General features: G+C 36.1%; 1 protein-coding gene across 3 annotated transcripts in view; it reads left to right on the forward strand.

Annotated features, from left to right (window-relative positions):
* The window catches only part of FOCAD (focadhesin), a 270,313-nt gene extending 259,540 nt beyond the window's left edge, over positions 1–10,773 (forward strand). Inside the window, exons 40-44 of one of the 3 annotated variants that reach the window (XM_023533725.1) lie at positions 236–413; positions 2,002–2,099; positions 3,572–3,823; positions 5,832–5,907; positions 7,834–10,773. In XM_023533725.1, the coding sequence (XP_023389493.1) occupies positions 236–413; positions 2,002–2,099; positions 3,572–3,823; positions 5,832–5,907; positions 7,834–7,907 (678 nt within the window). In that variant the 3' untranslated portion in view covers positions 7,908–10,773. The remainder of the gene's footprint in view (positions 1–235; positions 414–2,001; positions 2,100–3,571; positions 3,824–5,831; positions 5,908–7,833) is intronic. The other 2 variants (XM_023533726.1, XM_023533727.1) reach the window with 2 other exon arrangements.
* Positions 10,774–14,518: the final 3,745 nt, after the last annotated feature.

Below are 14,518 nucleotides of genomic sequence, written 5' to 3' on the forward strand. Positions count from 1 at the left end.
GAAGTCATTTATGATTTTTATGAAGAGACAGCAGATGACATTACAACCCTCTAGCTGCATGTACATTTTAATAGAACACACAGGCAGATGGGTCACACACCGTAGAAAATAAACAATTTTAGCATTTGGAATAATAATCAACCTCAGACTCACCTTCTCTGTTTTGCCCTTGCCCTGGGGTTCTGTAATGACTTCAGTTAATTTAATAGTAACTGAACAATTTGCTTTTTTGCAGAACAACATAGAAAAGGCCACCTTTGTCAGACTGTACTTGGTCTCTCAAGGGCGGTTCCCCTTGGTGGGCTTGACTGATGTGCTCCGCGTGGCTATGCAGCACCAAGAAAAAGCCACGCTGGCCTGGAAGATACTGCACAGCTTATACCAGGCACGGATTGTGAGCCATGCCAACACAGGTGAGGCCGGCCTGGGGCCAACGGCAGGAACAAAAAGATCTGCCCACCATCCCTTTTAAGTCGTAATTGTTTCTACAACTTAAAAACTGGTTTAGTGGTTCTTGACACAGATGAGGCCTTGTTACCCCAAATGAGGAGCACTGTAGATGACAATGAGCAGTTACAGCCCAAAAAATTCACTCTTGGGGAGGGGAGCGAATTCTTTCGAGGATTTTTATATTGTATTTGGCTCTCGAGGACATAAACACGTTTATTAGGTAGATTCTGCTGCATCTTTCAGTTTTTCAAGTAGACAAGATGTCCATTGATTCTGCCTGATGTTTCTGTGAAAATGCCTTTTGGATAGTCAGTTAACAAACAAAAAAAGAAAACAGCAACAGTAAAATTAGTTATTCTATAGAACTTCTCAGGAGTGAGAAGAATAAAATCTGGATGACCAAACTACACCCTCAAGCCAGAAATTCCAGGCCTGGAGCTCTGCTAATGAATCATATGTGCAGCTTTTAGACCATTTTAGACATTTATGCTTTAATAATCATCTGAAAGGGGCATGCCTTCATTTCTCCTTCCATGCCTTCGGTCATATGCTTAGAATTTCTTGAGTTTACCTGCAGGTTCTGAATGGCACCTGGCTTAAACAGATTGGATGTGTCTTGTGATCCTAGGCAAGTTACTTGTTTCTGAGCCCCATTTTCTCTATCTCTTATATTTTTGAAGTTCTGAGAGAAAACTGACAAATATAACTGTAATCTTCTTTTCAATACTGTATAGGAAATTTTGATTCCTCCTTCTCTTTGGCAATTGAGATTGTTCTCTCATATCTGCAGTAGTGTCTGTCCTATGAAAAATGAACCTGTGATGAAAAAACAAGATTTTCTTTAGCTCTAAATCGAAAATGTATCAGGAAAATAAATTCAGTAGGTGTTCCCAATTAGGCATGAAGATATATGAAGCAAATTGAACTAAATTTGACATTGCCTTTGGCTCTAACTAGCTGGCCTTCAAATTTAGTTCGCATTTTCCTCTCATTCACTAAATTTTGAGAACCTTTCCAAGCAGTTTTAACTGTAATGGGAATCCTCATTTTAAAAAAAGAAAAGAAAAATCTATGTTAGTATTTATTCTCTAGTTACCATATAATAGCTGGTTTTTATTTTTCTTTTTATGACTTTGGGATAGGTATTCCTTGTAATTATGGCATAAAGTAGGAGGGAACATTTAAACAAAGGACTATAAAAACAACTAATCCAAGATTGAACATTACTGGTGAGTTGGCATGCCAGATTTATCCTAGTGTGTTTAATGTTGAGAGAGAAACTCCATTAAATGTATTTTATTACTAGTGGGTGGATAGGTTTGAAGAATAAATTAGTTTTTGAAAATAAGGATCAAAATATGGTTATCTGATGTGAATAATGTCAAAGAACCTTCATGGGCAATCACAAGTCTTAGGTATTGTGAGGACTTGAAATTATTTCACGAAATCCTCACCAGGTGTTGTGCTTGAGTTATGATGCTTGTTACTGCTCTGTTTTACATTTCAAAGGGAAAACTATCATCTGATAGGAAAATGTCCTTTTTGTTTCAGGTGTGTTGAAGAGAATGGAATGGCTCTTGGAACTGATGGGTTATATCAGAAATATTGCTTACCAGTCATCATCTGTTCAGAATGTGGTTCTTGATGAGGTACAATCTAGACAAGTAATTTATAGCTTTCTTAAAATACAGAATTTATATTCTCCCCAAAGAGGACTATGTTGCTGCCTATAGGTTTCTTTCCTTCCTTTTTTTGGGGGGGGAGCGTGGGAGTGGGGGGGAACAGCAATAGTGACAACTCTGATGTCACAAGGAAACATGTTCTTACCAGGCTATTGAAGATACCCAGAGCTGATCTTTGAAAAATATTTTCAACAGAGTGTTTTCCTTGACAGGCAGCACACAAAGGATACTAGCTGGAGAGGGAACCCTATGTATTTGGGCTTGATCCCATGAAGGAGGTTGGGTACAGGGCTGTGGCCTCCACACTGGCCCAGAATATGGCCTCACACCTGGTTCGAAAAGATTCCTAGACTGTATGCAAGTAATCTGTGTGTGCGCCAACATGTGCACACTTACAAGCATGTGTGCATATATTAGAGTTTTCAGCACACCTTCAAAATGACCTGTGACCCCAAATATGGTATTGGGTGAGTTAAAAAAGAAAAAGATTAATAAATAAAATAATGACAGCATTTTCTCACTCCTCATTTTCTTGACTTAGATGCCCACTTTGTATTTTTAAGGGATATAATTTTTTTCTCTAGGCATGTTTTACATGTTTTCTGTGTGAGTAAAATGTGCACAATATGGAATGTTCTTTAAAATTCTTCCCTGCCTTTCTGAAGGGTTATGTGTGTTCTTGGAATTTTAGTGAGATTAGGAGTTTTAAGAAATCGAAGAGTACTTTGTGAGTTTTTTTTTTTTGAATTAGCATAATCTGCTTTTTTTTTTGATCTCCTAAGTTTTTATTAGCCTTTTCTACAAAAATCTTTTAAAACCTAGAAAATACAGATAAGCAGAAAGAAATGTAATTTAAATCACAATAATCCAACAATTCAAAGATAGCCCATTACTACCATTTCTACAATTGTCTAGCTTAGTCTAAAATCTAAATGAGTAGATTCTAGACAAATTTGTTAAAATTCATGAGAATCATTTGTTATTGTTCAGTAGACTCAGACTATAAATATTTTGTTAAGTCAGTTTTAACCACATAATAGTAAATCTAAATATCCCTCTCCATATCATTCAATTTTTTAATCTCTGTGAAATCACCAAGACAGAAGAGTATTTGGATCTCGGTATGATTAGGAATTAAATTGTTTCTCCTTAAATGTTAGAGCAATAATAATGAAACTGTTGGCCCTCTGTCTTCTTAGAAGAAGATCCCTAAAGCTTACCAAAGCCCTAAAGTCTCTTTTTATTAAGTGTAGAAACAGAGTTTGTTCTTCAATCCAGTTCCTCTTCTGGGGTAGTCTGGGGTCGGGGGGATGGGCCAGAGGAGGGGTTGCAAGAAGAGGAAGATAATATTGCATCATGATGGGGCTGTGTATGTGGAGAATGTATTACTTTGAATTGTTAAAACATGTGACCTAGGCTTGTTTCTGTTTCCATTGCAGGCTTTGGACTTCTTGTTGCTGATATTTGCAACAGCAGTGGTTGCATGGGCAGACCATGATGCCCCTCTCCTCCTCGGCCTCAGTGCCAGTTGGTTGCCATGGCATCAGGAAAATGGCCCAGCTGTGCCAGCATCAAGCTTCCTTGGCAGGAGTCCAATGCACAGGGTCACTCTACAGGAGACTCTCACTCTCCTTCCCAGTAGCATGCTTCTCCTGCTGCAGAAAGAGCCATGGAAGGAACAGGCCCAGAAGGTGGGATTGTCAGCCACCTCCTTATCAGCACAGGTGGCCATTGTCTCCTCAGCAATTTCTGCTGTAGAGTTGAAGTGGGAGTTCAGTGAAACTTGGATCGCACCACAGGCTTTCATACTCTGCCCCAAAACTCAGACAGATGCAGAGCCTCAGAGACTGAGGCTAGCCCAGCCTCGGGCTAATTAAAACAACGACAATGACAACAGCAGCGACTTGTTTACAGTTGGGGGTGAGGTGTAAATAAAAGTTTATACTTGCATTCATTTATTGAAGGCACGTATGTTCTTGATCCTGGAGATGAAATGATGAGTAAGCCTCTGAGAGCTTAGAATCTCAGAGTGAGGACAGATAGCGAGGCAAGTTCAAGATTGCAAGATGGTGTGATAAAGAAGGATACAGTGGTGATGAGGAGCGGGGGGTGGTGCTCAACAATTCCTGGGGGTAGGTTAGGGAAATCTTTTGAGGGGAAATGTGAGTCCAGAGCGTACATTTTCTTATATCGTATTTAAGGTTCCCCATAGCTCATTTCATCCTACAGCCATGTTCCAGATGCCCATTGTGCTCCTGGCTTGTGCTAAATACATGAGTAAATTTGTAAAGGTCTAATGTCACCACCCTTGCCCTCAGGAAAATCCAATCTTTTGGTTTTTAGATATTAACATTCCCCAGGCTATTAGCTGTGTTCAGAGCATATGAAAATATTGCGCTTCCTGTAATTCTCATTACACGGCTCTGACCTGTCTTTATTTTAATATAGTTGTTTGAATCCATTTAATCACAATTGGATTTTTGTGAGGTTGAAAGCTTAAAACTCACTTTATGTGGCTTATTCTTAAAACTGGAACGCTAATCTTTAAAAATAAACTGTGGACCCACACTTTAGCTATGCACAGCTCCACCCAGCGTCTCAAAATACCTTTGTTTCCTTAAACCTGCTAAACATTATTAGTATTGCCCCAAATTTTGTGTTTTCTGTTTCATTTTAAATCAAAATAAATTTAAATGTGGTATCCCCTCATGTTATTTCTGGCCTTGGATACCATGTTCACTTTGGACTACAGTGTAGACATCCTGCATCTATTGTGTATTTCTAGTGCTTGGTTTATGTACTTTACCAGTAGGATATTATAAAACAAAATTGAGAAAAAGAAATTAAGAAAAACTCTTTTAATTACAGCAGGGAATTAAGAATATTCTTTTTCTATTTTACTCTTCCTTTAACCCAGTTTCAGTGTCCAAAGTTAAAATTAGTCAAGATTGGCAGCATTCAGGCATTAATGAAATTGCCCTGTATCTGATTCAAAAACAATTTTGGCTGCATCCTAGATCAAATTCATGAGTACAGTGAGTTTCAACCTCATTTTCAGGATTTATTTGCAGTTAACTCAGGTAGCTCTACCTAGTAAATTATTTTATGCTTTTTTTCTTGCATTTTAACTTTCATAAACTGTTCTTATCTATAGAAACATAGTTTATTTTAGAAACAGGGGCTTATATCTGATGCGCTTCTCTATTTACTGCCCAGCCTAGGAGCGTAGGCCTGGGATGTACACAGACCCAGGTGGAAGGTAGCATGATGCAAAGAGTGTGAGGCTTTGCATCCAGGTGTACTTGGGTTCAATCTTAACTCTGTTATTCGTTGGGGGTAGAATTGGGCAAGATTCTTGACGTACCTAGGCCTCTTAGAGTAATGAGAGAGAATATTTATGACACACAGGACGCCCGCAGGGCCAATGCCTACAGTCACTCTTAAAACCTATAGCAGGACTCAAGGTGTTTAGCAAGGGAAGGTGGTTTAACTTTGCTGAGCCATTTGACTGAATGGAAGCTGTGTCTGTCTGTAACATCTCTTGTGCCCAGTCCCTTTCCCATCTCCACTCCCCTAGCCCAGGCATGTATTGCCTAGGTACTGTTACACTGATATACATGTATGCAGGCCCACGGGTCTAACTGATCTCTTACTGATATTGGGGTTGTCTTCACTGATACTGTTCTTTTTTCATCCTAGTTCATTGACTGGCTGCTCAACCTCATGGAAAGTCCTAAAGAAGCCCTCTCCGCAAAATCCAGGGATCTTTTAAAAGGTATTACTTCCATGCTTTCTGTCCCAGAGAAGTGAAAACCTTCCACTCTTGTCTGTGCTGCAGAACAGCACTCTAGTGTATGCTGGCTACTGAAAGGACGCATCTTGGTTCAGTGTAGATAAATAATCTGAAGCTGTCACCATGTAGCATTTCGAATTAGAAAGTGGATTTAAAGAGTTGTTCCAGTGCCTTTAAATTTAATTTTTATTTAGTTTTAAAATGTTTTGTTATAATTGTAAAACATGACTGTAATTAAAATTTGAAAATTCCTTAAAAGAAAAAAGAGAATACAGAGTCCCATTGGCCAGTGACAACTTTGATATTTTTCTTGAGAAGTTTTTGCCCGTTCTGTGTATGGGTGTTCTTTTACCATATTTATAATCATAAATAATTGAAAAAAATGCAGACACTTTTTTATGTCAATTATTTTTAAAGCATTTAAAGCTGTTCCTACACTGGCTTCATAATAGTATTTTTAATGGCTACATAGTGTTTTGCCAAAGGAGTTGGACATTTCCCATGCTTTCAAGCATTTAAGTGGTTTTTGTTTTTTTATAATATCCCTGTATTGATTTGTTAAACTATGACTGTAGGATCTACAAACAGAGGAAGTCTGTGATTTATGTAGATTTATGTAGATTTTTTTACTCAAATCTGAGAAGTCTTTTAGGCGTTGGCTCTGTGGCCCAGGACAGCTTGTACTGTCATCTGTGTCTTGGAACTGTCGAGGTTTGGATCCTACCAGTGACTGCTGTGGACGCCCCTGACTTGCTGTCAGATACTGCCCTGAAAATTCTCATCTTGGGAAGTTTTCTGTTGGCCAACTCTTGTGATCATCTATTGGGCCTATCTCCAGCCTGGAGTCATAGTATGACCATACTTTAAGTATGGTAAAACATATTACTTGCCAAGCAAGCAATAATTCCCTAATGTGTCAGTTCTGGTCCTTCTCACCCCCATGTATGTGAAGGGCATGTATGTGAAGGGGATTCTGATCAACCACAGAACCTCACTGAGAATGAGAGCCAGGGTCTAACATGTTTCCACTGATCTATCCCTCAAGACCTGCTGCTAGGATTTCCTCCATTTGTGTTGGGTGTTTGGACTCATTTTTAATGGCCATGGGTCCATAATAGCACTGGTTGCTCCATACGCATACAATTGATAACAATGAGGAAAATAGTTATTGGGGTCAAAGAGGTACATGTTCACTTGATTATATATACAAACAAGAATTGTATAACTCTGACTTACCTACATTCCTTCACATTTATATTTTAAATAACATCTCAATATATCTATATTAGTATTCCAAAATAAGATATCTATTAATTTACCTAGAGGTATTACACAGAACTTTCCTATTTTAAATTGATCCCTGAGGGACCCATGACAGATAAAGCTGTGGACTTGTGGGTATATGTTCAGATATAGTTTATAGTACATTTATGCTTGCTTCATTGAGCCCATGAACCTAGCTTCATTATCGGATCAGTTTTGGGGTTTTTTTTTTTTACCTTTTAGTTAAACATTTAACAGAAAAATCATTTTCCTGTAGAAAAGTACCCAAGACATAAGTAGATTTTTACAAAGGGAACACACCTATGTAATCACCTAGATTAAGGGGGGAAAAAAATCACCAACATCCCTAAAGTCAGTTTTTGTTTCAATTCTGCAGAATTTCCCATTAACTGGTTGCAGGATAACATTTAAAATACATGTTTTTTAAAAACTCTTTTTCCAAGCCTTTATTAATGGTTTTCTGCCATTAAAATTCTGCCTAAGCCTTGATGGGAATTGTTAGTCTTGAAGATTAGCCAAGTGAGAAAAAGCCAAGTTCTTTTCTGACACCTTTTTGATCTAAATGACCGTTTCAAATGCAGCTCCACCAAAAACAATAGTGCACTTTATTTTTTGTCCCCTTAGCCACCCTGCTATCCTTGAGAGTTCTCCCCGAGTTTAAGAAGAAAGCCATATGGACCAGAGCGTATGGTTGGTGAACAGTTTTGCAGTAGCCAGCCGCATTCTCAGATGGAAGAGGAAGGAAAACCATACAAATGGAAGACTTTTTCAGAATCTGTGTCTGGGATCACTGAGACATGATGCAGAAAGTTAAGGGTCATGAACTGACATCTTGAACCTTGCAGGCCAAGAGAGGAGGCATTGCTTTGGTACTCAGGCCAGTGGAAACTGAAATGAGAACTTGAACTTTCTTATATTTGGTTAGAGTTCAATCTGAAGATTTTCTTTATGAAAATTGACTACATCATCTCATCCTCCCTACATTCTAGTAAAATAATCTCTTGAATTTTGTGCTTGTGACTTTTAAGGCACAGGGAAGGTTTTGCTACCAAAACTAAACTATAGTGGTGACAGTGGCATCATGATCTATTTCCCATGAAGTTTCTATAGGATATTATTCATTGGCTCAATGAGTTAGATGAAACACTCTCTTGAAACTACTGTACACATTTAAATGGTTTAATATGCTTAATACAGATTGCTGTAATCAGATGAAAGAAATAACCGTGTCTTGTGTTAACAAGCCTCTGGAATGAGGAAGTTTAAGGGCTACAGTGTAAGGGAACAGGTCCTTCATGGGTTGAAGGACTTTAGATTCCTGGGCCAGTTTGCAAACATGGATGGCAGTCAAGGACACTGAAGAGGAAGTGGGCACCGAAGAACCACTCTGCATTCTTTCCCCTGAACCAGCAGGCAGCTTACTAATGCTCAAGGAAAGGATGAAGAATCAGCCCAAACTTCTAAACCTGGACTGACTTTTTTGATTTAGCCTAGTCTCTTCCCATTCATACTCTGTCCCTTCTCCTCCCCTTAGCAGGAAAGCAGAATAATTCAAAAGGGAGGTAATAAGATACACCTTTATCTTCTCTTCTCCAGGTCCCCCTTTTTGTCTTCAGCAATCTTGAGCATAAAATTTATAGGATTTTTCTATTCATGGGAGCCTCTAAAGAGTCTAAAATATAAGATTCTAAATTTGAAAATCTAAAAGTTCCAAAATCTCAACATTCTAAGATATAGGTCATTGGAATAATAACACTGTTTTTCTTGGTTACATGTTATGACCTCAGGTAAAAATTAACTTATTCCCTTAGGATATTTCACTTTGTTCTCTAGAAACCAGAAGTCTCTGCTTTTTCAGACCAGATGTTCTAAAGTATATACAAAAGGAAAAGTTTCTTTACAAGTCATCTTCTGTTTTTGAAATCGTAAGTTGCCAAGGCAAAGAGTATGCCGGGATATACTAACAAATTAATGTCTGGGGTTAAAGCCATGTTATGTGTCTCAGAAGTATCCAAACACTCTGATTCTTGATTTGAGAAGCTTACATTTGGAACGGATGTTGAGATCCATTAAAGTGCCTAAAATCTTCTTTGTGTTTTATTTGTAATGCAGCGGTTCCATGGTAATTAATAGGCTGTAATAACCTTTTTTTGAAGTTCATTGCCAGAGCTAACTTCTCCAAATAATTTTAACCAAAGATATTGATGATATAATTATATAAGGAGTAAGGCTTTGTTAAGGACTCAAATAGTGTCTTGAAATAAGTCACTTTGAACATAGTTTTAGGTTTCTGGTAAACATTTTAATAACTTGCTCTTTTAGAAATCAGATCATTTGGTTGAGGATGAGGCCTTTCTTAAAGCCAGAGTTATAGGCAGGGTCCTGGTTAGTTTCTATCTCTGACCCCAACTAGCCTATTCTTAGCTGCAGGAATTTCAGATGGAACCAGGGGACAGAATATGGCTGGAACAGTTCACATCCTTCACCACTCTTGTGGAAAAACACCTCACAGCATATCATCGTTAGGTATAACTCTGTATCATCATTGCTCTGATCCTGAATAAGGTAATATGCTTTTATATTTTCTGGAAGGAAATACTTTATTCTGATTCTGGAAATTCTAAAGTCTTTTTTAAAAAAACACGATATATATAGTATTTATGAAGTAGTGAGTTGCATGTAATGTTTATCTTCATAAACAGTACAAAATTTTTTTAAATTGTAATTTAGAAAGATCAATTCTTATCAAACATAGGGAACTTGTGAAATAATATCCAGCTAAATTATTGGACATAAAACTGAATAAAAATGACAGTGATGACTCCCTGACTTTGGTTTTATTTCTTAGATAAAAGGAATAACTTAGCTCACACAGTAGTTGTGAGGGTTAAAAGAACATAACAATATGCTTTATAAATTCTAAAATGTAATAGAAATGCTATCACTTTTATATGTTTCACTGAAAAATAGTAGCTATAATGCTTAAACATAGACCCAACTACATATATGTTAGGACTTGGGAAGATAATGGAAATTTCTTGAGAAATTGTTCTCCTTAATAATTAAAACATTCTAGAAGCAAGTAGTCCTTAAGATACTTTAAGTTAAAAAAAATAATAAAACTATGTCTTCTAAACATGAGATACTCTGAGATTAATCAGATATAATTGAAATATCACCTAATCTGATAGAGTTCTTAAAATGGTTTTTTTTTCCCTTCTAGATGTACTGGTAGTAATCCAAAAAGTCAGGCTGCACAAGCAATTATGAGTGTCTACTCTGTGCTACTGTACAAGGCTCTGGGGTATAAAGTGAACAAGGCATGACATTCCTGTGCTTGTAGAGCTTACATTCAAAAAATATGAATCAGTAAACCATCATGTAATAAAGCAAAGCACCCAGGGAACATGTTATCAATTTCCTACTTCTGTATATTCCTTTAAAACTTAGAAAGGTTTAATTTACCATACTTCATTTGCTTTTCACAACAACCTTGGGCAGTTAAGTGGAATTCAGAGAGTCATTCAGTAAGTAAATATTGGAGCTGAATTTCAAAAAAAAAAACAGTGCTCTTACCTCCAGACCACAATCTCTCTCACAGGACCCCGTGGTTCAGTTGAATACCACAAAGTACACTGTGGACATACACATGCATCTAATGAATCAAGGCATATTTTTTACTAATTGATTTTCATATGGAATTGACTGTAACCTGTTGAGGAGATTTAAAATGCCAGCTACCCTTAGCAAAGAGAGATTAATTATAGTTAATAATTCCTATTTAGAATGTTTAAAAACTGTAGAAGCATAAGGAAAAAGCGCCATTGTCTCAGTTCTAAAAACAACTATATTATATGGTGGCTTTTATTTAAATAGTTCTTATTATAGCAATTTTCTGTCCAAAGCTGAAATACTTTAGACTCAAAAGCAGTGGTTCTCAAACTTCAGTGTGCATGAGGATCATCTGAGGAACCTATCAAAATGCAGGCTCAGCAGCCCATTACCAAAGCTTCTGATTCAACAGATCTTTAGTGAAATCTGGGAATCTGCATTCTAAACAGGCACTTTAGTTAATTCTGTGACCACTGCTTCCTGGAATTACGTTGGGGAAAAAAAAAAAATGCCCTGGAGAAAAGGTTCATATCAAAACATATGACTTAGACCCAGAAGAAGAGAATAAAAATTATCTGAACACAGGAAAACATAATATTTCAAAGCAAAAATAAACAAATGAGAGGAAGAAAATGTTGGGGAAAAGGGGAGATGGTTTTTATTTTAAATCACTTTAATACTTGAGCACAATAAAATGTAACTGTTGTCTTTGTACATAAATTTAAATAAATATAAGTTTCTTCCTCCAGATAAACATTTACATATTGATGTTATGGCTACTTCAACTTTTGAAAGAAACCCATAAGATGTGGTACATTCTGTAGTAACAGATTTGTTTGCAGAAAGGCTGGGAAATGTTTTATAATGTTGACCTGTGCCTGGCACATTTTAGGCACAAAATCAGTGTTTCTTGAGTGAATGTAGGCATGTGTGTGCAGCTGACTAGGGATCAACTCATTCTACTCAGGTTAACCTGTTTATTGAATCAAAAGCTAGGACCAGGATAAGAATGTTTCTTGAAAAGCATATAGAGTAAAATACAATGCATCTATAGTGAATGAATATGTTTGGAACAAGTGTTATTGCTTTTCATTCAACTATTTTGATAAAAAGCTCTGGGGTTCTGATGATACTACTTGTGTGTATATGTTTTACTTGTATTCTTTAGGTAGACTTTTGCTGAGTGATGAAGTAAATTATCTAAAGAGTTTTGATTTAGTGCAGTTTTACTTTTTTTTTTTCCTTAGCACCAGAGGCACTGCTGCCGTGAATACTATTCTTTTGCCTGGGTTACGTCAGGTAATGCATCTTGGCATTTGAAACTCCTGAGAGATCATTTTAAAATTATGTCTTATGCTTTTAAAATATCTTATGGTTCCTACTTCTTTTATTTTAGTTAGATTTGAGAAACTAAGTCTTTGAATACACTGAACAAAATAAAAAAGATTTGAAGGATATACAGTTAAAACAGCCAAAGAAACCAACTTTGCAATATCGATAACATCAGTGAACTAGATGCTTATTCTCTGGGTTTCTTAACCTGGGGAACATGAACTTGAGTGAGAGAAGAAATTATACCTTCACTTTCACTAACCTCTAACGAAATTTAGTATTTCCATTATGAATATAGCCAACCAACTACTGTAATACTAACAATTATGACTGTTACCATTGAAATCAGATATTTTTGTTACAATTGTTGCAGATATCTCAAATTAATGTCAATCCTCATCTCCACTTCAAAATTACCATAATTATAAATTTACTTGTGTTTCTTTTTGGTCTTCTATTTTAAGTAGGAAGATCCTTAAGGTAATTTGCTTTAAAAAAATTAAAGTATTATTTAGTAATGAAATTTAAAATTCTTAAATTCACCCAATAAAGTATAGTTTTAGTTCTGTTCATTTTAGTGATTTTAGATGTATATTTCAGCAGTAAGTAGCCACCTTTGATGGGAGGCAGCTGGACTGTCTCCTAAAGTTTGTAAAGGAATTCTGTTCCCTTTTCACACTAAATCTTTCAGTAATTTTTTTTTAATCTAGAAGTAAAATGAGCAACTTTCAAAGCAAAATAAAATGTAGCTTTCTAAAAGGACAACCTTAATACTTATTTTAAAATTCTAAATGACATTTAATTTATAAAGATATCAATTATCTTTATTAATACTCAATTGTTTCTTCCCAACTGTTTTATTTAATGGTATAAAATCATTTTTTTCAATTTTTTGTACTTTGTTTTTATGTAACAAGATAAATTAATACCTTCTATGTAATAAGGTTCTATCATTCTTTCAAGAAAAATGATATACTGATGGTTCAGAAATGATTCTATTAGTCAATTATTCACGTGTATTTTAGAAAGTTTTCAAAACTATAAGTGATGACTTATATGACATAGTAATTAGCAATAGTAATTCTGTAATAAATGAATTGAAATATGACTAGTTCTTAATTTTCTTACTTCCTTTAAATGATTTACTATATTCTTATGCCTTTTATCTCCCTGTAAGGTATATGTGACCTGAGTTTTTAAAAAGGAATTTGGGGCATTATTTGTATTTTTACCAAAGGTATTCTGTTTTCATCAGGGTCCTCCTTTAAGGCATCAAAGCCCAAATAATGGGTGTACTATTAATGAATACTCTTTTGGATTTGGGAAGATGTTTAATTTTCTGAGTGTGTCTGATGTTTAAAGTAGGTGTTACCTCTGGGAACAGTGACATCTGTCTATAAAATGTTATTCTAGACAACTGCAGAGCATATTTCACATCGCCCCCCTCCTGTGGATCTGCTGCTCTTTGGGAACTCAGAAGTGAAAAGAAATAGAAGTAAATAGATGTAATTTAGGTTAACAATTTTGGTTTCTCAATTTGATTGAATCTATTGCAGTTAATCTCCAGTTTCTCATTACCCTTACAGGGAAATAATCAGGTTTCACACAATATAAATTTAACTTGTATAAAATCCACAGCTGTGGTGAAATAAATTGTTCAGAGTATATGGTTCGAAAATATAATGTGTGAGAATCACAGACTGCTTTGATATGTCTTAGAGTTTGGGGATGAAGACGATTATTTCATGTCATGGATTTTTGTCAGATACTAGTTTTTTTTTTTTTTCCACCAGAATGCTCTCTGTGTTGTGCTTACTACAGCGGAATCCACAAGCCTCTTTTTTCATCATCATAATGCTGTGCTTCACATTTTCTTCTTTTTAATGGGAGAGACTCTGAGGACATCTCTTCTTTCTGAGTAAAGATGACTGTACGTAAAATACATACCTAATATGAAGAAAATGGCAAAGTAAATAAGGTTAATTAGCCATATCTTTGGAAAGAACCATAGTTTTAAAACACTTAGAATGCTTCTTGGAGTCCAAGGGTGACACTTGCAAGGGAGAGTCAAAGAAGGAACGCTTAAAGAAGTGTCCAGATTTTCCACAGAAGGGAAAGTAAAGCAAATCTCTCCATCTTATTCTGTTCATTGCAAGGAATTGATTTTTCCCTTTCTACTTCCTCGAATGTTTCACATTTGTCTTCTCTTTCAGGTATTTTTATATATCTGATGTTGATTACCTCTAGAAGGTAAAAACTATCTTGGGTACTTGTGAAGGTTAGAGCTGGGTAAACTAAAATTTAGCAATGAAAACCCTTTCCCCAATTTCCTGAGAAAAAAAGGATCAAATTTTTTCAACTGTAA

The sequence above is a fragment of the Pteropus vampyrus genome, unplaced genomic scaffold, assembly GCF_000151845.1.
Source record: "Pteropus vampyrus isolate Shadow unplaced genomic scaffold, Pvam_2.0 Scaffold109, whole genome shotgun sequence".
NCBI classification, from domain to species: domain Eukaryota; kingdom Metazoa; phylum Chordata; class Mammalia; order Chiroptera; family Pteropodidae; genus Pteropus; species Pteropus vampyrus.